The following is a 25,562-nucleotide window of genomic DNA, read 5'->3' as shown; positions in this document are numbered from 1 at the left end:
TGTCTAAGTATTCCCTCCTCTTGGTGGTGACCAGCATGACCCTGTTTACCCTGATGGTATGTCACTCCCCACCTCCAAAGCTGGGAATAGGAATTATGGGCTCTTAAAAGACAGATGTTAGGATTCAGCACAGGTGAAATAAGGCCTGGGCTATTAGGAAAGATGCTGGGCTGAGCCTTACTTGTCCCTTCCCAAATTTTAGGATGATTTTGAAGCTGTGGATACACTGCTCCTGGGCAGGGAAATATGGCCACTCTGCCAGGAGCTTAGCATGTCGTCTGAGTCAACAACAGGGCCTGATAGCCTTACACATCCTTTTCTGACTCTCTTGGGTACGTGAGCTCCCAGGATGAAAGCGTCATATTCCACCCTACCCTCACCCCCACCCTTGGCCCATCCAGGTGGAGCAAGGGAGAAGACAAAGCCCACGTGTCAGTCGTCTCTCTTACTCTGGGTCAACACATAGTTGAGAGCTGGAGGGATGGCACAGGAGAAGGACCAGAGGCTGAAACATTAAGACCATTGGGGCTCTGAAGTGAACCCTCCCTCTCTACCCATTAGAGCCTTTTATGGGCCATGTAAAACCAGGTGGCGACGGACAGACTATGGAATACGGCTGCTGGCAGTGCTTTTCCAGGTAACCTGTTTTGTATCCCAGAACTTTGGGGCTAATATTGCTAGGAGCAGTGGGTAGAAGATGCTAGCACAATTACAGGGGCTAAATAAGAGAGAAGTTGATACTACAGGAAGTATGAAGCACCTCACATAAGAAGGAATCAATTTACACAGTCTCCAGGCCAGATAAGGGAAAAGTACTCTTACATTCAACCCTAAACAGGGTTCCCGAGAGCAACAGTGGGTCCCAGGTGACAAATGGGATAGAACTAGCCTCTATGCCTTAAACCATGTATTCTCAAGTGGGCAGGAATGGTGTCTGACTTTCTCTGTACGGGTCCAGGAGTGATTGTTGAGACCGTGGTTTCTGCTGAAGGCTTCATATCTGGCATCTAGAGCTTATCATCCATCAAGTGCTCCTTTTTTAGGGGAGGTAGGTAATCATGAGCACTGGACACAGGGGAGGGGGGAAGATCAGAGGAAAGGAAAGCAACAGGCTTTAGTTTAAAGCAGGTTAAACAAGGTATTGATAACATGTCCTTGGCCATGGAATGCATTTACTCCCCCTGGTCATCAAGGCCCACCCTTAAATGAAGAAAGTTTCCAGATGCTAGTCCTGCTCTTCTCGAGCAGCTCTCTGGAAAGAATGGCCCCCACTGTGTAAGTCTACTTGGTTGCCACCCTAGACCACAACCTGTGTCTCAGCTTGGCCCACTCGTGCAGGCTATCTCAGGATCGCTCACTTCATCTTGTACAAAACTGCACTGGTCAGAAAGTGGGGCCAAATTCAGACAGGCTTAACAATTCCTTATATATTTTTCAAAGTGCTTTTGTTGCATGTTTCATTTTCTGCTATACATGGCAATAAATATTTGCTGCTTTGGTCTGTACAAAAAGTCTGTGAGGAAGGTAAGACAGATGTTATCTAAATGGACAAACAATAAATACAGAGAAGTATCTTGTTCTGAGTCCCCCAGACAATAGCAAGAGTGCCTGAAAAACTCAAGTCTTTTGATTCATGGTCCAAAATCTATACCTTTCAAGTTGTCACTTAAATACATTAAGTACCAAGAATCAATGTTCAGGTGTCCCACAATAAGCCTGCATGCCATAGCTTTCTAAAAGAGAATGTGAAAAGTCCCAAGAACTCATATATAGAAAGCTATTTATTTCCTATAGAAAACACCAAAAAAAAAAAAAAAAAAAGAAAGAAAAAAAAGAAAAAAAGAAAAAAAGAAAAAAAACTAGAAAGAAAGAAGAAAAAAAGAGAAAACAAACAAATAAAAGGTGGTCTTCCCCCCAAAGGCAGGCAGTATGAAAAAGGCAGGACATCTAGTTGCTGGAGTGGAAACAGTAACATTCAGTTAACAATGGAATATTTAAAAAAAATAGTTTTCTTTTCAAATTGTAACCTGTGGTAACACATAGAAAAATGTACTAAACAAGCTTGATATAAAACAGAGTAAAATTTTCAAATAAGCCCAGGGAGAAAGCACAATGTTGGAAAGGATGAGGTACAAGGGAAGAGAAGATTTCATACAAAACTACCTATTACAATACAGAAAAAAGTATAAAACGTTCCTATTTTGGAACTTAAGTACAAAATGACACTGGCATTGGATCATTTCACTATCTAGCCTGAGGAGCGCTCAGAGGATGGGGAGATGCTACAAAGAACAAAAGTTTTTCAATCTCAAGTCGATCAGTCCAAATTCCACCCGTTTCCCAGTTTAAAATCTTGCCTCCCTCTGTCACCTCTACCCCTAAGCCAAAATGCATCCAGGCCTCAAAATATTCTGTTAGGAAGTCCACAAACACCCTACACACAGGGGCTGGGATCTGTGCGTGCTGGAGCTAAATTTGGAAAATGGTAATAAATCTACAGGCTAAAATGGTGAACACATTCAGCCCTTTAAAAAAAAAAAGCATATCCCTGTGAAATATATATATATATTAAATTCTCTGTGGTTAGAAACATATTTAAACTAGCTAGCCACAGACCAAACTAGACCTGCATTCATCCAATGCTGGAATTTTATGCTAAAGACTGAGGTCCTTCTTCTTCTTGGTCAGAAGTAGGTAACAGTAAAAGTGGTGCCTTGTTGCTCCACTAAACCGCTCCCTGGGTGGGTCTTCCCCATATCATGTGTTGCGAACACATGCAAACCTCTGCTTTTAAGGAAAGGACTGCCTGGGACTTTGGGGTCCACCCAGGGCTCACGTGTTGTGCCTCAGGAGGGGAAGAAGCTACAGATGATACAACAGCCTTGTACAGAAGCAGACTGATTTCACAAAGGGGCATATAAATAGGAAAAGTCCTGGAGGAGGGACTTATGCAGGTGCCCCAAAGTCCAGTTTACAGTCACCTTCCCGGTGACATATCTTGAAAATCCTGTGTGTATGTACGTGTGCGTTTATATGCTGGTGGTTTTCATCCCTACCTTTTTGCCCACGTCCTTTCCTACCTCTTAGTAAGGCCTTAACAACAAGAGTTTATATGAAACCAAGAGTCTTTCCAAGCTTCTCTCAGGCCCCTAGTTAGACACTGAGTGAGGCTGGAGCCCTTTGAAAACAAGATGGCAGAACTGAAGAAGTGAAAAGCAGTCTCTCTCTTCAGCTTAGGGATGTCCCTCACCCCTTTCACAGCACCAAAGTTTCTTTGCAAAAATAGTATCTGAGATACAAAAGGAAAGGCAGATGTGCTTGTGAGTGCATCTCTCCAGGGCCTGGTCCAGGATCAAGGACTTTACAAGAACAGAGGGTTGGGAGCAGCTGTTTCGAAGGTCTCTGGCTGTAGACAACAGAAAGCTGGTCCCCCACAAGTCCATGTCTGCTAATTGAGACGGTCTTCACAAGAGCTTTCGGTGGAGGATTTCCCAGACCATCCGCTTCCGGAAGTAGGGCATGTGTTGCTGCAGGGACACAGAGACACCCTTATTTTCATCTCTCGTATGCACACCTAACACTCCTTTCCTTCCTGAGGTTTTCAACTAAAGTAGTCTCAGCTGTATTTCTGATCATTCAAACTGCTCACTATTCACTACATGTGGCTTTTTTCTCTCTGTTGCTCTTTTCTGTTCCTATCGCTACTGCTACTGCCCATCGCTGTAACCTCAGAAGTTTTGCTGGGCGTTGCCAGGAGTCCCCCGGCTGTACCCAAAGGTCTCTAAGAATTTTGAGAATGGTGTCTATCAAGTCCTCTATGTTGAACTTTTAAGAGGATGTGAGATCTGAGGCTTGAAAATCAAAAACTCACTTTTTATGGGAAGAGTTATAGGAACTGTTAAGAGTGAGCTCCACCCAAGGGCAATGGTGGGAAAATCTGGTAAAGTCATTAATTTAAACAGAAGTAAAGGGTTAAATGGAAGACACAGAATAAAACCATAATCTCTAGTCTCAACCCACTTTGGTCTCTAAAGGAGCACGTGGACAGAAATAATCACAAACTATAAAAAGACTGACCAGCTGCACCAAGTGAGGGGCAGGAGAAGAGGGCAGCATAACAAATTATCCTAGATCAAGGTGTGGCCTGTGCTAAAACTTAACTGCTCTCCAAATAAACGAAACTATAGGAAATTTGCTCTGGTCCCAGTTCTCTGCTTCTTACAAGATTTGAGGTAGGTGGGGGAGGTGGGCAGAGAAGGCTCTGCTATTGCCCAGGTTCCTTAACTACAATAGTGATGTATGGTAACCCAGGATGTGGCCTAACACTATCCTTTTTCTTGTGACACAGCACAGGCAGTAACCACCTGTGTTATGAGCCACAGGCTGACGCAGAGTCCCCTAAGTGGAGCAAGTGGAGAGAAAAACATCTATCGGGCAGCCTTGGAGACAGGGTGGTCACAGAGCTCCCTCCTGAAGGCTTGGCTCACCTGCGTGAAGTTGATTGGTCTGTCTTTGGTAATGCAGTCAGCATATTTGCAGGCAAACATGCCGCAGTCGCTTCCATTCATCTGCTGTGGAATTTCCTGAAAGGCCAAAAACAATAAAAAGTTGACATCTTTCCAAGCTTCCTTCTTATTAGATTTAAACAAGAACCAAAGAATACAAATTTTACAGGTTTCCCCAAATTCTGAAGAGATGATCCTGATCCTCCTCTCAGAACAGCAGAGGCTGAGAGAAAAAAATTCAGCATCTCAGTCTACCCTATGTATTTCCTATTAATCACACAGGAGACTATCTTAAACTTCCATGACACCCTCCCAAAAGGGCCAATCGGCAAACATTTCCCACAGATGAAAGTTTAGTAAAATAGCTGGGCATTTAGAAAAACTTCATGAGAAACACATTACTAGTTTTCCCACAGATAGCTTACTCTGTCTTCCCCAAGGAACCAAATGACCAAGCTGAGGTCAGGCTAGACAGTAAGACAGAAGGTCCTGGGGACCAAGTGGTAAAATCCTTTTCTTTCCAATACCCTAATCTCAGGATTTCCATCTCATCAAGATGAAATGTACCTGGCTTTTCTTGCTGAAGAGTTGCCAGCCATTGGTGTCAAACTCTTTCCTTTTCTTGTCAATGCTTTCTTGCTTCAGGTACTGCCTAAAGGTATTAGGAGAGAATGAGATGAGCTTGGGGAGCAGTGATGACAGCTGCTGCAGAAAAAATGGGGCTGACAATCCTTAGGAAAAGTTTTCTTCCGCACATCCAAGGAAAACAATATATAGTGCTAGGCAGGGAATCTTTGGACTGCTAAGCTTCCTCTGGAGCTCTCACAATTCATGCCCACCCTGTCAACCCAAGAGAAGCATGACCTCTGCCTTTGATACCCAGGCTCCTTCTACCTACTGTCCCTCCTGAGGAATGAGTTTTGATTCTTTATTTTTTTCCCCCAATAATTTATTTATTTATTTATTTACTGGCTGCATTGGGTCTTCGTTGCTGCACACGGGCTTTCTCTAGTTGCGGAAAGCAGGGGCTCCTCACTGCAGTGGCTTTTCTTGTTGCAGAGCACGGGCTCTAGGCACATGGGCTTTAGCAATTGCGGCACATGGGCTCAGTAGCTGTGGTTCACGAGGTCTAGAGCACACGCTCAATAGTTGTGGCACATGGGCTTAGTTGCTCCGCGGCACATGGGATCTTCCTGGAGCAGGGATCGAACCCATGTCCCCTGCATTGGCAGGAGGATTCTTAACCACTACGCCACCTAGGAAGTCCAAGTTTTGATTCTTTTCCTTGGTTTATATGGTCCTTTAGAACTCAAATCTAATGGAAGAAAAATGTTTCTCTAGCAATATCGAGGTATTTATTTATTTATAGTCTTGATTCTCCTGTGTGAAAATTCAATCCAAATCAACAATTTGTTGAGTGCATACCTCACATACAGCACTCTTGTTAATTGCAAACTGCTCGCCATTCTGGAACCCACCCCCATCCTGGCCATCAGAGTGGTACAGTGAGGAATAGACACTTAGGAAAGAGAAACAGATGGGGTATAAAGAGATTTGCATTCTGGTTCCCAGTTGAGCCACTAACTAGTAGGACCTGAGCAAATCGAAGTCACCTCTCTGGGTCTTGGTTTCTTCATCTGAAAAGTTAGGAGGTTGGCGTAGATGATTTCTAAGTAGCTTCTATACCTATATGTATATATCCACTCTATATTTTAGTGCACTGGGGTAGTAACTATCCCCATTAGGGCGTATTTTTGGTATTATAATGTTATTATTAAACTTTACTTACTTAGATGGAAAATATCCATTCTTACTCAATACTTTACTTAGATGGAAAATATCCATTCTTTCTCAATATAAAGATTTCCTTTGTTAGTCACTCCACTGAAGGCATCAGGGAACTGAGTTCAATAGCTGGAAAAACATAACATATACCCAACATCAAACTCTTTGTCCTCAACTCCCTACTTACAAGAGGATCCTGCAGGCTTCATTGTTTATCCCACCCATGGAGTCGTAATAGGTAATATTCTTCTTTCTAAAGTCCACAACCTGGGAATAAAAAAAAAAATCTGTGTTTGTGAAGTAAAGCAAACTGGTTTCTCAGCTTTTCCCTTCCCTGGAACTTGGAACCTTCTGCCAGATTTCCTATGAAATCATGACAAGTCTGATGGATACCTAGCATTATACCATGCTTAATCTGCAGAGGAAAGAAGAACAGGGGATTATTTACTCAGAACTGTGGTGGGGGCTGATTGACTGGTGGCTCTAGTAATTGCCCTGAAACCTTTTTCTAGTACTCAGGTTCTCCATCTGCAATGTGGGCAACAGTGAAGACACAACACGCTCTTCAGGGAATGTAAGGTGAGTGAGATCATTTCCACACACTTTAGAAAGATGTTGAAAGATTCTAGGTTTTGTTTCTTTACTTGGAGAACTTCCTTTTGGCTTATGCTTTTCAAATGTAATTCAAAACAGATTGTGAAATACTTTTTATACTTTCAGTAATATATTAAGCTAATGTATCCATGTTCTCAGAGTCATAAAAAATATTAAATTACCAAGTATGCAAGGCAAGTCATGATTAGGCAGAAAATAACTGTCACAGAACCTGAGTTGGTAGCATCGTTAAAAAGTCGCTTTTTCTCCCCATGCCTTGCCTTTAGCCTGTGTTGACTTATAACTCCCTTTTGAAATATTTCCAGAAAAGGAAATTCCACAGCTTTCTTCAAAGTCTAAGTATCTCCCACTCTTGACAGGGAGTTCACTGATCTATCCAATTTTTAGAAAACTAAGTGCTACTTTTCCTCTCAATCGTCTAGTGAAAATGTACAACCAATATTCACTACTCTCTGAGTATTTGATAATTATATAGGTTTCTTTTAAATGATATCAATAATAAAAGAGGAACTCACAGCAAGACACCAGTGCACTCCCAGGTGAATGGGCACCAAAAGAATGTCAACAGAAAAGACATCTACTTTCTTTGTCCAACGTTTCACTGCTTGATAACCAGCTGTTTTTAACTTAGTGAAAAAAAAGGTATTAAACGCGTGCACATTTGGCAATCCCTTCTCTTTACTTCGCTCCATCAGCATATTCATGTAGAAATTGATGATCTGTGGGAAGAAAGTATATGTATTAAAATAGATACTCCAGCCTTTCAAAATAGTTGTGCTGTAAGAAGGAAACACAGTTGCTGTACTGCACAGTTTTGGTGAGTTTCCTAATCAATTCATTTATGACTTCAACACCCAGCAGCCTCATGTCCCTATATCAAATTCTGACTAGAAGGGAGGAAGGTGTTGAGGTGGTTATAAACAGTGAAAACAGAAAAAGCTGGTATGTATGTATGTATGTGTGTATGTATATGGTGGCCAGACTTGCAGAAGACTGAAGATTAGGTTAAAAAAAACTGGAAAATGAGCAGGAAGGGGTGCTACAAGGTGAGACTCAGAGAAAAGGAAAGGAAGGCATACAAGCAGCTTAATAAGGTACACATTAGCAGTTCCTTTAATCTATCGGGACTGTGTGAGCAATTTAAATAAATCCTGAGCTCAGAGTTTAATGTTAATAAAGCTAAGATCAGCAGTTCAATCCTTCTATGCAGGTCCTGATTTTCCACAAAGATAGAAAACTCTGCTTCATGACTAAAGACTGCATTTTCAGCCTAAGAAGTCACCTAGCAGAAGCAAACTGTTTGGTCTCAAGTACTCAAAGAATGAGTGACAGAATAAACCATCAACTATATCGGAAAAACATCTCTAAACTGGTATTGGTTCAGCAATGTTACCTTTATAGGGGCAGACATGGATAAAGTATAACCTATATTATATGAGACCTGAAAGTAAAATCACAAGCATGAAGAGTAAAGTTCTCCCCCAGAATCTGTATGGTTAGCTGCCTCATTTTTGTTGATTCCATTTATGCCGTCAGCATCAAGTACAAGTGAAAGAAATTAAAATGCTTGATATGGGACATATGGTAATGAAACAATGTGTTCTCTAATAGTGACTATGTCGTCCATGGTTCCTTTAGGTCCAGGACTCCTTGGTACTAAAGCCTGAAAGTTCCTGTGCCGGAAGTTACTGCATACTTACTTTATGTGGCCAGCTGAGGTCAGGCCAGTGTCTGTCAACTGCAAGGAATGAATGGGCTAACTGATCCAAAGCTTGGAAATATGACTAAGAAAACAGGCACATTTTTCAGAATGCTTTTTGGGGAATGGGAAAACGCCCCTGTCCTTTGACAAATATTTACACACTAGGATGCCAGAGCAGTGAGCTACTGCCCAACAGTAGGCAACTACATACTGGGTAGGCAGCAGGGAACACTGCCAGGAACACACCGGAGCATGGTCTAGACTAGAGAAAGGGCCTATAGATGAGGATGCCTAGGCAGCTGCAGGGAGACCACATTCACCATGAAGCAGAGCTATGAGGGTGGTGGGAGGGAAAGCCAGGACTGAAGAAAGACACTGTTCTTCTTGCATCTCTGAAGACAGAGCAACTGGCCCAGAGGCCTCAGGTTGTGGTTAATTCTCTGCTTAGTGGGACTGCCCAACAGGTAACTGGGGCTCAGTTGTTTAAAATAACGATAATGGATTAACACACAACTAGGATCGTAGATTTCTCCAATCCAGGTTTTTAATCTAACTCTGTCCCCAAGGATAATGGTGCTGATGCTTCTAGGCTTGTGAAGGCAGCCAGGAATGCAGGAGGATCTGCTCAGCAAGCACAGATTTCTACATCCTCTAGTGAGAGAAAACCTGCAAGAAGGGATTGATTCCTCTGGTATTCTATCCCACAATATTAGTCATGCTACAAGGCTAAATAAACCCTTCACCCCAAGGGGTGAAGTGAACAGGCAGACAACCTGTCAGTCACTGTAAGCCAAACCCTCCAGGGGGGCAGACAAGTTATATATTCCAACAGGCAATAAGGACTCAAGAAGGAAGTGGAAGGAATCACAGAGAGATAAGGACAGCCAAGCACATGAAAGCCATGGAAATATATCTCCCCCAGGTGTCCATGAGAGGGGCATATCACCTTTGGGATCCTTATCCCGAAGTGAAAAGGATGACATAAATGAGTGTCATGCTACACATGACTATCCTATTTTTCAGGAGGAAAGAGTGCCAGAAGCCAATTAAGTTTAGCTGGACCTACACAGCCTGAGTTGTTTGGTTTCTTTTTTTATTTTGTTATTTTGAGAGAGTGGACCTATAAGCTAAAGACCAACCCAGCTGAACAGGAACAGAGACCCAGTGATCAGGACACCACATTAAGAATCCTTCTTCCACTGCTTTAGTTCTGCCTTCAACCAAGGTTTCAACACTGAGAGGGAAATGGCTTCCTCCAAAGTCAGCTCATTAATTAGCTCTATGGAATGATCTGGGTTCTTTTTCACTTCCCCTGTATCCCAGTAGGAGGGAGCTTAGTGGCTTCAATGTTCCCTCCCATTAGCTGAGGATGTGTAACCTGACAACGGAGACAGAATTTAGATCCAAGTTTCTCTCCTCAGTTTTTCAGCTATTACTCTGTCCAAATAAGGAAAATCACCATAGTTCAGCCAAGACACAATCATACCAAAAAAACAAGCTAGGAGTTAGGAGAACAAAAAGAATTCTACACATCATCTCACAGAGGAGGGCTGAAGATAAAGGAAAAAGAAATGAGAGAAGGGATCACAGTGCTTAAGATGAAAGAGAAGCAATGATGGTCAGAGCATTTGCTTGTATTTTGTGAAGACAAGGGTCCCTCCCCTTCCATGGTGAGAGCTTTTCTGCACACAGGACTCTCTTAGCTCCAGAAGATCTTGAATTTCCTCTGGAATGGGGGCTAAGAATAGTAAGTCAGCCCTGTGCGTACTGTCTGTCTAACACTTTGTCACTTTTTGGGGGGCCCACACTTGCCGCTGCTTGCTGCAGCTCCTGGTGCCTAAAGAGCTGCCCTTCCTGCTGCCTTCGCAGCCTTGGCCATGAGCGCCTACTTGTCTATGCAGTCCTGTTTGGGGGTGGAGTGGTTGTTTATAGTGTCTTGTTCCTTTGTGATTTTATCTGAAGAGCTGCCAGGTTGAAGCTGAAAAAAGCATCTCTTTAAAAGAAAAGCCTACAATGTTTTCAAACTAAGGACTCAATCCTTTTCCTGTACATTACCACCATGACATAAATGACCACTGCTATTTGTACCCTCCTTCTCATGCAGTAAACCAGCCAAACTATTGTTTTCTCATGCATTGAGAAGTAAAACATTTCACTAACAGTAAAGTCCTGACTTTGAACCCTTCCCTGTTTCATACACTGAACCCTTATAATTGACTTAGGAAAAAAATGTTCTACACGTCCTGAGCATGACAGTGTTCCTGGGCAGAGACCAAGATAACTTTTAAGGGGGAAAAAAAAGCTGTTTTCCTATTTTACCCCTCCAGATTTCCCCCTCTACCTCCTCATTCTGATTTTTAAATTAGACTTATCCAGATCAATCACAAAACTCAAAAGACTAACCAAGCAACAAACCCTGAATATTATAAGTCAGAAGGTCATTCGCTCCTAATATCTAATCTGATAATATTATAGAAACCAAGAAGGCAGACTTCAGGTAAGTTCTATGTTACTGCATCCCTCACTGTGTCCAGGATTTGTCTCACATGCAAATTCAAGTTACAAATCATTAGAATTACTGCCAAAGTTTTAGAGAAAGACAGGCAGGCAACATCTACTTTATGGAGTCATGACAACTGTCATTTCTATTCTCCCTGTGACCTCACATAAATCCCTGGTCTATCAAAAGGACTAGTTCTATTAAGAAACACTTTAAACTATAACGATGTGGAATCTTCCAATGAGTCATGTTAGAAACACTGTAACTTCCATTTTGATCATTTTATTCCACATGAGAGAAGAGTACATAGCATATGGTAGACCCCATCATATTCACTTAACTAATTTACCTCATTTTGTCTAATTTTCCCTCCTTCTTATGCAGTTTTTATTTCCTAAGGAAAACCTACTCCTTGTGCTAGGTTTGTCTCATTGGGCTTAATGTTTGGCAAGCTGTTTCCTCTCTTACCAAGCATCACTTAGATTTAACTTCTCCTTGGAAACAATTAATTATTGGGAGAGAGGTGCTGAAATCTTCAACAGTAATTATAAATGTCTATTTCCTCTTCCAGTTTTTTCAGTTTTTACTTCATGTATTTTGAAGTTCTGTTATTAGGTGTATACACATCTAGGTTGTTAATCCTCTTGATGAACTTACCCCTTTACCACCATGAAATGTCTATCACTGGTAATGTTCCCTGCTCTGAAATCTACCTGGTTTGATATTAATATAGCTACTTCATCTTTCCTTTGTTTAGTGTTTGCATGGTATATTTCTTCCATCCTTTCACTTTTAACCTATAAGTGTCTTCATATTTAAAGTAGGTTTCCTGTAGACATATTTTTTAACCTAATCTGACAATCTCTGCCTTTTAATTGGATGTTTATACTGTCTAATATGGTAGTCACTAGCCAAATGTGACTCATGAACACTTAATATGTGACAAATGTAAATTGTGCTGTAAGTGTAAAATGCATACATTTTAAAGAGACGGTAAAATATCTCATTAATAATATTTTAATATTTATTACATGCCAAAATAACATAGTTTGAATATACTGAGTTAAATAAAATATATTATAAAAATTAGTTTATAATTTTTTACAATTTTTATAAACTATAAAATTAGTTTTACTACTAGAAAACTTAAAATTACATACATGGTTCACATTATATTTCTATTGGGTATTCTGGGTTAGGTCATTTACATTCAGTGTGATTACTGAGATGGCTGGTTTTAAATCTACCATCATGTTACTTTTTTGCTATTTGTCCCATCTGTTCTTTGTATGCTTCTTCTTTTCCTGCCTTCCTTTGGATTGAGTATCTTTTAATTCCATTTTATCTCCATTACCGGCTTATTAATGTCACCTCTTTGTTTCTTGTTTTTGTTTTTAACTGGTTGTTCGAGGATTTATATGTCTTTAACTTATTGTAGTCTATCTTCATATAACATTATACCACTTCATGCATTGTGTAGGAAACTTAGACAAGTATGTACTTCCACTTCCCCCTCCTTTCTGTTATGACTGTCATATATTTTACTTCAACATGTTATAAACCCCACATTATGCTGTTTTATTTTTGATTTGACTAGTCAATTGTCTTTCAGAAATACTAAAAAATGAGAGCATTTCCACAGCTCTTCATTCCTTGTGTAGACTGGAACTTTCACCTCATATTTTTCTTCTGCCTCAAAAATATCTTTTAATATTTCTTACAGAGGAAGTCTTGCTGGTGATGAATTCTCTCAGCATTTGTTTGCCTAAAAAAGTATAGCCTTATTTTCTGAAAGATCTATTTGCTGGTATAGAATTCAGGCTGAGAAGTTTTTTTTTTTTTCCTTCAGTACTTTAAAGATGTAGCTACATTGTCCTCTGGTCTACATCGTTTATGACAGATCTTTGTTCTTCTGAACATATGTCTCTTTTCCTCTGGCTGCTTTCATTATTTTTCTCTTTATCCGTGGTCTTTAGCAATGTGATTATTATACATTTCAGTATGGTGTTTCTTCTACTTGGGGTATGCTGAATTTCTTGGATATGTCAGTATATTTTCAAATTTGGAAAATCTTCCACCATTATTTCTTTAAACATTTTTTCTGACACCATCTACATCCCACCTTCCCTTCTGGGACTTCAATTACATGCTTAGACTTGACACTGTCCCAGAGCTCACTAAGCTCTAGTCATCTTTTTTCAGCCTTTTTTCTATTTCATTTGGATGGTTCCTATTGCTCTATTTTCAAGTTCATTAATTTTTCCTTCCACAGTGTCTAATCTGCTAACCACATCTCATGTATTTTTCATTTCAGATACGGTATTTTTCATCTCTAGAAGTGAGATTTGGGACTTTTAAAAATATTTTCCATTTTTCTCATAATGTCCACTTTCCTCTACTTTCCTGAACATAGGGATTATGTTTATGATATCTGTTTTAATATCCTTGTTGGCTAATCCTATCATTTTTGTCTTTTCTGGGTATTCCTATAGTGATTGTTTTTTCTCTGTTACATTTATTCTTCTATTTGCATGCCTGGGAAGTTTTAACTGGATGCCAGATACTGTGAATTTCATGTTGTTGGGTTTTGTTGTTACCAGAATTTGCTGTATTCCTTTAAATATCACTGGGCTTTGTTCTGTGATATAGTAAAGTTACTTGGATTAGTTTCAAGCTTTTAAGACTTGTATTTAAGCTTGTTACATGACTCCAGGGCAGCCTTTATTCTAGGGCCACTCTGGTGCCACTCCTGAGGTGACGCCCTTTTGAGGACTCTACTGAATGCCCCACAACTTTTCTACTCCAGCTTGTTGGGACATGAGCTATTCTTGGCTCCTGTGTTAGCTCTCAGGCTTGTTCTGATTCCTTCTTTCTGGTGGTTCTTTCCCCAGGCTCTGGTAGTTTCTTCCCATACATATACGGATCAGTACTCAGCCAAAGATTTGAGGAGGGCCCTCTGCACATCTCTGGAGCTTTCTCTTTGTTCAGCAACTTCCCTTCCAGTATTTTTCTCACAAACCTTAGCCACTTGAGGAGGGCCCTCTGCACATCTCTGGAGCTTTCTCTTTGTTCAGCAACTTCCCTTCCAGTATTTTTCTCATAAACCTTAGCCACTTTGGCATCCCTGAACTCTGAACTTTGTCCCCTCCATTCAGTAAGACTGCCAGGCACTGCCAGGTTTTACCAGCCCTCTCCCCTCAACATAGCCGTGGAAATCATAGGCTCATTCTTTTCATTTCCCTTCTCTCAGCAATCACTGTTCTCCAATGTCTGAAAATTCCTGCTTCATGTTTTATCTAATTTTTTAGTTAAGTTGAAAGATACACCTGATCCATTTCATTGTATCATGACCAGAAGTAGTCAGATTCATTTACTTGTATGCCTAAATAATTTCCACATAGTTCTAAATTTATCTGATGCTTTATAAAACAACTTTTAGGCCCTCTAAGAAGCAGAACATAAAGAGAAACACAAAGCCTAAAGTAGTCCCTTCCTCAGGATCATTAACCAAGTTATTCAACTCAATCTCCAGGAAATAAGTAATTTCTAGTGTTGATATCCACTTAAAAATATTTCCTTTTGTTTCTTAATTGTGACTTTCAATCTACTTTTGCAACTAATTCCTTCTCTCTTTAACCCTGTCTTCCTTCCCTTAATTAGATATTTCTATTAATAACCAATTACCAGACCTGGTATAGAAATCTCCATCTATATGTTATTAGCTTTTCAGCCCCTTTCTGTATTTTTTACAAGGCAGCCACATTCCAATTTTGAGAGGTTTCATTTTCTTATAGTAAGGTAAAATGTTAATCCTGTCAATTATCAGTCCTTTGAAGTTTTATAGAATTTAACTATTCACCTATACAAAAATCCATTCCTACAAACATGTTGGAAAGCCTACTGTATGAGCAGGCACTGTGGCCTACTCTTCTTTTAGGAAAGAGATCAAAGAAAGGGTAGCCTAATGGCTTTCTGTACATATCCCAAATATAGGACTTTGGGATTTTATTTTCCTTATATACTAAATCTGATCCCTTTCATTTCTACGATCCTATACTCCTTGTCTATAAAATGGCAGAAATAATGCGTCAATCACCTTATTTTGGAGAAAATTTTAATGCAGCCTATAAAACTAACATGAGAAACAAAAAGAAATGATTATTAATTAAAATATCTATTTGAAGGAACAGGATTGAAGAGAGAGCAAATTACTTACAGAAGGTTGAGAGTTCACAGCTGAGAAACAGAATTAAGTAATTTAAAATGAGTATGAATACTTAAGGATATCTACTAATTCCCCTTCAGAATGTTATTAGCTTCTCAAGGGCAGTAACTCTGAAAGCCTGAGAAATGTGGTACTTTTGAAAAATGGTGCTTTTTAAAATAGTTAAAATAGTTATTAAAGTAGTTACCAAAATAGCTACCATCATCATCATGAACATGCCAACTGGCACCTGCTTTCAAGGTTAACATTATTCTGAACTCAGAAGACAAGTACTCCTTACAAAAGTCATGGGTAGGTGTGGCAGAGATAAAGTAGACAAGGAATCTTTCCTTCCCCTTGTCTCTTCTAAGTAATGTAATTTCCATTAACTTTGCTTGCTAAAAATCCAGCCTCTGGTGGGCCCAGGGAATGGAAGATATGTCCTGATGAATGCTGCCTCTGTAAGGGAGCTCACTGAGGTAAATACCACAGTATATAGCAAGAACTCAGCTCATAGCCTACTCATTGCTGCCCCCTAGAAGGTTTTGCATAATTTTCAACAAACGAGCTACAATCCCTATAGAATAACTGACTCCTCCCATTTAGCAGTGGCAGGCAAAAAAAAATGGCAAGAGACCACAGATTAATATCTCCCAATCAAAAGCATTTAATTGGTGGATACTTTTGACTGTTACTGATTTTCATTTTGCCCTTTGATTTGGTGAGCTTTTTTTCTTATTATTTGACCCAATGTTCTAATATCACTATTCTGAGCCACAAGATGCAAGGGCTGTTTCCCCCAAAGCAAGACGGTATCAAACCATAACTTCTTTACTATTCTTGGTCAAAGATATTATTCAGGGAGTGATGAACGTCTGAAATTTATAAATACACTCACCAGTGGCAAAGAAAATGGGGCTAGCTCAGCTGGCCTCACAGAAAATCAACCTACTAAACATGACATATGGCTCTCAAATCCCATACATCTAATCCTGAAACAGGGTCCAATTTAAGATTCTAAAGCAGTATGATATAACAGATAAGACCCAATGCTTGAGTCTGAATCCTGGCCCTACTACTTGCTAGTCATGTAACCTTGCAAGCTTCTTAATCTTTCTATGCCTTGTTTCCTCATCTATTAAATGGAGATGATAAAACTACAGTATCTATCTCCAAGGGTTGTGGGGACTATGACATGAGTAGAACACATAAAACACTTAGAAAAGAGTGTAACATGAGGTAAATACCCAACAGATGTTGGCCAATATTAGTATTTGGAAGGTCTTCAACATACAAGGCCAGGATACAGGTACCTGGAATACCTACTGCTTACTATACTGAGCATCTAAAAAGTCTCCATAACTATGAAGCTTGAGTACACCCAAGATATCAGGCATGGATGCTTCCTAGTGGGCCTAAGAAAGGAGGCAGGTACTTAGGGAAAAAACCCCAACCCAGTTCTTTTCTTTTGCTGTGAAAATATCCTTTGGAAATAAAACAGGCTCCTACAGGTTTAGGTACAGGACAGATCAGTTTAAAGATTCTAATGTAACTTCTCAACATAAAATAATTAGAACTCTCGAGAGCTGAGAGACGTAACTTTTTTTCAAACTCAATACATCAAAAATTTAATAATATAACTTCTATGTCAGTTTAAAAAATATCACATATAAATGTAGGCTATTTTAGAAAGCCTCCCACTCAAAACCTAAGTAGAGACAGAAAGGGTAGCAGAAACAGATTCCTACATGGAAACCCCAAAGTATTCCTTCATGCTGCAACATAGTCAGCTATGAAATATTTGTTCAAAAGAAGTGAACTGCAGGGCAGGGGCCTAAACAGAGTGAGGGTAACAATGAGCGCACGTCCTCTCCCTCAGTGTCCAGATCTTCAATACATAAAAAGGTAAATCAGCAGTTCTCAGACAGTAAGGTACATAAAAAAAATCACCTGAGATGTTTGTTTAAAATACATATCTCTATCACACTGCTTCATACTTATTTAGGAGAATGGAGAGGCCTGTGAGAGCTGATTCTGAAGCAGGTCATCTAAGGACCACACTTTCAGAAACAGTGAAATAATGCCTTTAGTTTCCACTTGATGTTCACTTACTATTTGAATATAAAAACAAGCGTGAGATTACCTCATCATTGAGCCAGTTCAGATGGTTTAGAGTTTGAATATCTTTGCGTGTAATGGTCAAACGGAATGCTTCACTCAGAACTTCATCCTGGTTCCCATTACGAAATACATTCTTTATTTCTTTCTCCATTTCCTAGGGAACCAAGAAGTGCCAGAGATCAAGCATACATGGCCTTAGACACACCAATTTCTCACCAAGCCCTATGCAATCCCCAGACTTAAATCAACTATTTACTTCTAACATTTTGGTTTCTATTCCTTCCAGTAATCTCCCTGATTACTTCCTGCCATCCTAGCTTGTTCTCCCTTCTCTTTTTCAGCACATTTCAAACTCTTGTTTCATATTATTCCTGAAGTCTGAAATAACCTTCTGCTATCAAATTTCCTAAGTCCATGAGAAGACCTAATTATATTTTATATCTTTGGTCCAAACAATTTCCTGAGAAATAGAATCTCAAAGTCAATAAGGGAGTAAAAGGTAGTGCTGTCTTTCAGACACATTTTCCTGGAAAAATTTGTTTTATTTTTTTAGTATAAAACTGTGGAATTCAGCATAACTCTAATAACTGTGTTATACTCACCAGCTATATGATAGTTTTTCAAACAGAAGAATGAATTAAGGAACAGATTTTTAAATGTATGCAGACTTTTATGGATTTTTGAAATTTTTATACTGAGTTTTTATTACTTAAAAAAATGGTAAGGCTCAACTTACTATTTGATGTCAAAGTACTACACACATGCATTAAGTAAAAACGCACAAGAAATGAAACACAAATTTATTAAATGCTTTTTCACTGAAGTCATTAAAAGTCACCCATAATTCCTTCCTGAATTTTCAATAATCCTTTAAAAATAAAGCCAAGATTGGTATGCAATACAAATTAAATACCAGATTACTTTTGTGTTTGAAATTTGTCCAAAGAATTCTCTCTAAACACAACACTTGCCAGTGCAGAAATTTACAGTATATAATTTACCTCTGTGATTTCAGGAAATTCATCTTCACTATCAGTTAATTTATGACCTTTTTTTCCTGTTTCTTGGGCAATCGTGACAGGGATCTCCTTTTCAAGAGGCACACGAAGATGCAGTTCTACTGAATCATGTACTGAATGTTCCTGTTCCTGCAGTCTCTGAAAAATAGAACTTCAAAATAAGTTGAATAAAGAAATCTACTATTTGTCTATGTACACTGACTAGTACTAGCTGGAGAGTCCAAGAACATAAACCACTTATACAATGCTATGCTACCATACCAAGATACGCTATCTTGCAATTACGACAACTTTGATCCCAAATCCAGGTAACCTTCCCAAACTGGTTTCAACCTGGATGTGCTATGCATTTATTATCTCAAAAAAGCTGTTTTACCTGGTTTTGAAGCTGTAATGCCAGTGCTTTCTGCTCTTCAATCTGGCGCAATCTTTCCCGTGCTCGAGAATCATAAACACTAGTTCTAGGAAATGAAAAGGAATGTGACACAAAGGCAGACCACTCTCTCAGCATCAAGGATGTTACTGATGCACAATGAGCATTAAATACAAAACCCTCAGAGGGAAAGCTTAAAATCCTTATACTAACTTACCACTATACTTACTTTAAGACAAAGTGAAACTACATGGTGTTACTGAAATTTTCCTACTTTTTTTTTTTGAAATGATGAAAACTACTAGTTTGTTGCTAAGCATGAACAAGTGATTTTTGTGGATGTTCATAAATGTGTAGTCCTTTTTTAAAAACATGCTTCTAAGATTATGGAGAAAGTAAAGCTTCATCCTGGAAATCTAAAATGAGATTGAATCCTAAAGAAGAGAATAATATAGGGTATCACTGAGGTTTTAGTTCAAATACTGTATTTATTACCCAAAAGAAATATGGGTTTCTTTTTTTCTTTAAAAAAAAGTCAACTAGACCAGGGGATTTGGATAACTCAAAGTGAGTCCTTAAAACTAGAGACTAAACTTTCAGTGATTTTGCAAACTCCAGAAATAAAGATTATTCAATCAGTTTTATCAATGTGAAAATAAAGGCATTTACTTATTTTCCTTTCTATATAGTAGCTAACTTTGAAATATTTTTCCAATTCAATTTAGCTTCAACAATTGTTAAAGATTTAATAAATCTGAGCATAGAAATGTCCCAACTCCAATAGAACCTTTAAAACCTAGTAACTTAAAAGTCATTTTGACAAAAATAGGAAATTTTTACTGATTAAAAACAGGTAGGGTGACTGGCTAATTGATTTCTCCTAACTGAAAAGAAAGTGATGGAGAGGGAAAAATAATACCAAAAATAATAACTTACAATTCTTTGATCCACAGCTCTGCCTGGAAAAAAGTAGGACTATGGGTGGGAAAAGAAAAATGTGACAAATGAGCAGAAGACTTAAAAGAAAATCAAATATTTTCATTACGTAAACTAATCAAATAGTTTAAAAGAATGTGTTACAAGTATGGAATAAATAAAAGGACCTAAATTACATAAAACAATTCTAACTGGGAAGTAAAGGAATACAAACATGAGTCATCTGCACATATATAGTTAAAAAGATAACCCAACATTCAGCAGAGAAATTGTTTAGCATGCTCCTTACTTGCAAGAGAGACCAACATGATATGAAAGAGTACATTGCTTGTCAAGGTGATATATTAAGCTAGAACGTTCCTCTTTCCAAATGGCTCAGGTTGACAGATTTATTAATGGTTTAATAAAACCTTACAGGTTCTTGGACTTCTTGTAGGTTTACTTGAGTCAACATACATTTAACCACATCACAGATACTGAAAACCCCTGCCCACAGAATAGTCCATATGAAACAGCTAATGAGCCAACAAACCAAAGCAGATAATCAGCAATACAACTCCATTCCAAAGATGGAAGACCAGTTCTATTCCATGCAGCTCTTGCTGACAACCCATGTAAATAATGCTTAGCAGAGTATGCTGTCTGTCCTAGAGCTTTTTGCTCTCCTCAAACTTTCTTGTCTCCTTGCTTATCTCCTTGCCCCTAACTAAAGGAGTTCTTTCAGAACGAAATGAAAGAAGAGTGAATGTTTTTCCAAAGAAAACTTTCAGATATGTAGAACAAATAAACAGAGCACCAAATTGGAAGTTAGGAGAACAGGACTACTCCCTTTTGCAAGAGCACCGGAATTACAGCTAAATGCTGAACAATCATTGACAGAAAGACACTGGAACTCACCAAAAAAGACACCCCACATCCAGAGACAAAGGAGAAGCCACAATGAGATAGTAGGAGGGGCGCAATCGCGTTAAAATCAAATCCCATTAATGCTGGGTGGGTGACTCACAAACTGGAGAACAGTTATATTGCAGAAGTCCACCCACTAAAGTGAGGGTTCTGAGCCCCATATCAGGATTCCCAACCTGGGAGTCCAGCAAGGGGAGGAGGAATCCCCAGCGAATCAGACTTTGAAAACTAGCGGGATTTGATTGCAGGACCTCCACAGGACTGGGGGAAATAGAGACTCCACTCTTGGAGGGCACACAAAAAAGTGTGCTCACCAGGACCCAGGAGGAAGGAGCAGTGACCCCATAGGAGACTGAACCAGACCTACCTGCTGGTGTTGGAGGGTTGCCTGCAGAGGTGGGGGGCAGCTGTGGCTCACCAAGGAGACAGGGGCACTGGCAGCAGGGGTTCTGGGAAGTGCTCATTGGCGTGAACCCTCCCAGAATCCACCATTAGCCCCACCAAAGAGTCTGTAAGCTCCAGTGCTGGGTAGCCTCAGGCCAAACAACCAACAAGGTGTGAACACAGCCCCACCCATTAGCAGACAAGCAGATTAAAGTTTTACTGAGCTCTGTCCAGCAAATCAGATTAAAGTTTTACTGAGCTCCACCCACCCAGCCCTACCCACCATCAGTCCCTCCCATCAGGAAGCAGGGAGGAGCCTCCTAGATAGCTTCCTCCACAAGAGGGGAGACAGCAGGATCAAGCAGTGTCAGCAGTATTTCGTCTTGTGGAACTGAAAACCACAGCCACAGAAAGATAGAGAAAATGAAAAAGCAGAGAATTTTGCACCAGATGAAGGGACAGGATAAAAACCCAGAAAAACAACTAAACGAGAGGAGACAGGCACCCTTACAGAAAAGGAATTCAGAATAATGATGGTGAAGATGATCCAGGACTTTGAAAAAAGACTGGATGCAAAGATTGAAAAGTTTACCAAAGACCTAGAAGAATTAAAGCAAACAGAGATATGCAAGACAATAACTGAAATGAAAAATACACTAGAAGGAACCAATAGCAGATTAACTGAGGCAGAAGGGCGAATAAGTGACCTGGAAGACAGAATGGTGAAAATCACTGATGTGGAAAAGAATAAGGAAAAAAGAATGAAAAGAACTGAAGACAGCCTAAGTAAGATACCTCTGGGACAATGTTAAATGCACCAACATTCGCATTATAGGGGTCCCAGAAGGAGAAGAGAGAGAGAAAGGACCTGAGAAAACACTGGAAGAGATTCTAATTGAAAACTTCCCTAACATGGGAAAGGAAATAGCCAGCCAAGTGCAGGAAGTGCAGAGAGTCCCAGGCAGGATAAATCCAAGGAGAAACATGCCAAGACATACAGTAGTCAAATTGACAAAAATTAAAGACAGAGAAATGTTATTAAAAGCAACAAGGGAAAAACAACAAATAACATACAAGGGAACTCCCATAAGGGTAACAGCTGATTTCTCAGCAGAAACTCTGCAAGCCAGAAGGGAGTGGCATGATATATTTCAAGTGATGCAAGAACCCACAACCAAGAATACTCTACCCAGCAAGGATCTCATTCAGATTCGACAGAGAAATCAAAAGCTTTACAGACAAGCAACAGCTAAGAGAATTCAGCACCACCAAACCAGCCCTACAACAAATGTTAAAGGAACTTCTCTAAGCGGGAAACATAAGAGAAGAAAAGGACCTACAAAAACAAAAACAAAACAATTAAGAAAATGGTAATAGGAACATACATATCAATAATTACCTTGAATGTAAATGGACTAAATGCACCAACGAAAAGACACAGACTGGCTGAATGGATACAAAAACAAGACCCATATATATGCTGTCTACAAGAGACCCAATTTAGACCTAGGGACACATACAGACGGAAAGTGAGGGGATGGAAAAAGATATTCCATGCAAATGAAAATCAAAAGAAAGCTGAAGTAGCAATACTCATATCAGATAAAATAGACTTTAAAATAAAAAATGTTACAAGAGACAAGAAAGGACAAAATAGAGACACAGATGTAGAGAACAAACACATGGACACCAAGTGGGGAAAGCGGGGAGGGTTGAGGGGGGATGAATTGGGAGACTGTGATACCAAATTGTACACTCTAAATATATGCTGTTTATTGTCTGTTAATTGTATCTCAATAAAAGTTCTTAAAAAAAAAGAGAGAGAACAGGACCTCCTGGAGCTGTCCCTGATTAGCTTTGTGACTTTCGGAAAGTCACTTCCTTTCCATGGGCCTCAATTTCTGGATTTGTAAACTTGGAGATTAGAGTCCCTTTCAGTTCTTTTTTTTTTGAGATTTATTTTAATTTTTTTAAATTTATTTATTTTATTGGTTGTGTTGGGTCTTTTTTGCTGTGCGCGGGCTTTCTTTTTAGTTGCGGTGAGCGGGGGCTACTCTTCATTGTGGTGCATGGGCTCCTCATTGCCGTGGCTTCTCTTGCTGCGGAACACGGGCTCTAGGCAAGTGGGCTTCAGTAGTTGCAGCACATGGGCTCAGTAGTTGTGGCTCATGGGCTCTAAAGCGCAGGCTCAGTAGTTGTAGTGCATGGGCTTAGTTGCTCCGCGGCATGTGGGATCTTCCTGGAGCAGGAATCAAACCTGTGTCTCCTGCACTGGCAGGCGGGTTCTCAACCATTGCGCCACCTAGGAAGCCCTCCCTTTCAGTTCTTAAATTTCTACAATCTGTCCTGAAAAGGCAAGAATAAGGGCTCAGAGATTATCCCTTGCTCTTTAGCCTAACTTCTGAGAATTAGTATTCCCAATCATCCTTAGCTCTGGGGTTTGGTGATAAAAATGCTGCTCTGTTACCTCCCCACTGTCAGTAGCCTACCTCCTTAAAGCAGTGAACGACTGATATAACAGCCAAGAAATAAAGTCACAGAGATCAGTGGAAGCACTGTGAGGGGTTACTTAGTGTGGGATACTAAAAACAAATGAACGTGAGAACACATTTATTGCACAATATAATGAAGTGACAAGAATCACCCAGAATTTCACTGTACTGAATCATGCTATTCAAATTGGTCTGCTCCCCTTATTAGAATATAAACTTGCTGAGGATAGGAATTTTTGTCTTTTGTATTTACTACTGTATCTTCTGCACCAATAATAGCATCTGACACATAGCAGGCAGGCAGTATTTACTGAATAAGTAAATAATGTAAGGGACAAGCACTTCTCTTTAATGGATCACAATATCTGTTGGCGCAGAAAAGCAAAATGCAGAGGAAAAAGCAAAATCTGTTTGCTTTTCAGAGATTATACATTACTCATATAATTGAAACAATAATAATTACAGCTACTACTGAGCACCTACTTGGTGCTTCATATATAAAACTCTCTTTAGGGAGTTTTATATTTACATATTAGTTAAGTCTCACAATAATCCTCAAATTAATTAAGCCTCAATATAATGAATAATAAGGATATATTACTTATACTGTACAGAAAAGGAAATTGAGTTCAAAAGAATAATTTGTCTTGGAAGAGCCAGGATTAGAAACTATTTATGTCCAATTCCAAAGACTGTGTTCTTTCTATTATTGTAAAGTGTCTTCTAGTAAACCAAAGTATTAAGCCAAAATGGAGACGATGAGTATCTGGGCTACTCAAGAGAGTATTTCAGGCTTTCTAGGAAATTTATTTATTTAACAAAGATTTATTTACTAAGTACCCATGATGTGCCATGCACTATTATTGGCACCAGGTGGTAGTGCAAAGGTATTAGTACTGAACAAGGTACAGAGATAGAAGTACTGGAGGGAAAGACTAATGCTATCTGGAGAAGCCAGAGAAATGTCCTGAGAAAATAATGACTCCTGAGTCAGATTTTGAAAAGCAAAATAAAAAGTGTAACAAGTGGACAAGGAGAGAAAGGAAATGCTGGGCAGAAGGGGAAAGGTTGGAATGTATAATGGCATAAAGGCATAAAATGCATGGCATATTCTGGGAAATAAGGGCAGATCTTCACTGCTGGAACTTAACTGAGAGTCATTGTTGGGAGATGAAGAATAAAGAGCCAACCAACCAAGCCTTGGGAGAGCAGGCTCCAACTCTGATAAACAGCATCATCCATGAGACTTACACAAGACTACTTCTCATCCATCTCACTCTTCAGTCATCACTAGGAGAAATTCTCCATAAAGGCAGACTCAATAAAGAACTGAAGAACTGAGAATACCCATTACCTGAAATCAACTTTTTCCCAAGAACACCTATTTTTGCACATACATGTAAAACACTTTTATAAGTAAGTGTTTTATCTGTAAGTTAATCTTCACAACAATTCAATAGTAAGGTATTAATACTGGTATTTTATTGATAAGAAAACTGAGGTTTAGAAGAGTAATTGGTCCAATGTTACATGAAGCCTAGAAAAGGCAAGAGCAGGACCCAGGTCTAACTCAAAACACACACACACACACACACACACATATATATGTATATATATATATATATATATATGTATATAAAGAATAAAGAATATAAAATATAAAATCTCCTTGAGAAACTACAACAACTGGAGAATTTGTTTAAATATCTAAAGTTTAGAACATACAGGGGAGCTGCAAAGATGCAGGGTAACTGAGATGAGAAAGAACATTTTATTATCCCTAATCTTCTCAATGAAAACTGATACTATTATTATTCTAGCAATTGAATTGCTAAGGCCAGATATGGCAAAGACATAGCAATCTAAGTAAAACTTATTGGATTACAGAGGAAGAAGTACTTGGTACCTCTCAGAGGGGTCAAGTTTCATACAGAAGATAATATTTTAATTGAGACTTAAAAATAAGAAAAAGACTACTGCCAGACAGACAGGTTGAGCGGGTAGAGGGGGAACACACCAG

The 25,562-nt window shown here is 39.3% G+C and overlaps 1 protein-coding gene across 6 annotated transcripts in view; it reads right to left on the bottom strand.

Moving 5' to 3' along the window:
- Window positions 1-1,419: 1,419 nt before the first annotated feature.
- SENP1 (SUMO specific peptidase 1) overlaps window positions 1,420-25,562 on the bottom strand; it is a 50,579-nt gene continuing 26,436 nt past the window's right edge. For all 6 annotated transcript variants that reach the window (XM_057701251.1, XM_057701253.1, XM_057701255.1 and 3 more), the window contains 9 exons: window positions 19,761-19,799; window positions 18,828-18,912; window positions 18,434-18,589; window positions 17,455-17,586; window positions 7,421-7,624; window positions 6,478-6,557; window positions 5,073-5,157; window positions 4,488-4,583; window positions 1,420-3,527 (listed from right to left, as the gene is read on the bottom strand). In XM_057701251.1, the coding sequence (XP_057557234.1) occupies window positions 3,465-3,527; window positions 4,488-4,583; window positions 5,073-5,157; window positions 6,478-6,557; window positions 7,421-7,624; window positions 17,455-17,586; window positions 18,434-18,589; window positions 18,828-18,912; window positions 19,761-19,799 (940 nt within the window). In that variant the 3' untranslated portion in view covers window positions 1,420-3,464. The remainder of the gene's footprint in view (window positions 3,528-4,487; window positions 4,584-5,072; window positions 5,158-6,477; window positions 6,558-7,420; window positions 7,625-17,454; window positions 17,587-18,433; window positions 18,590-18,827; window positions 18,913-19,760; window positions 19,800-25,562) is intronic.

Source organism: Hippopotamus amphibius, chromosome 12, assembly GCF_030028045.1.
Source record: "Hippopotamus amphibius kiboko isolate mHipAmp2 chromosome 12, mHipAmp2.hap2, whole genome shotgun sequence".
NCBI classification, from domain to species: Eukaryota; Metazoa; Chordata; class Mammalia; order Artiodactyla; family Hippopotamidae; genus Hippopotamus; species Hippopotamus amphibius.
This window is presented reverse-complemented; position numbering and strand designations above follow the sequence as displayed.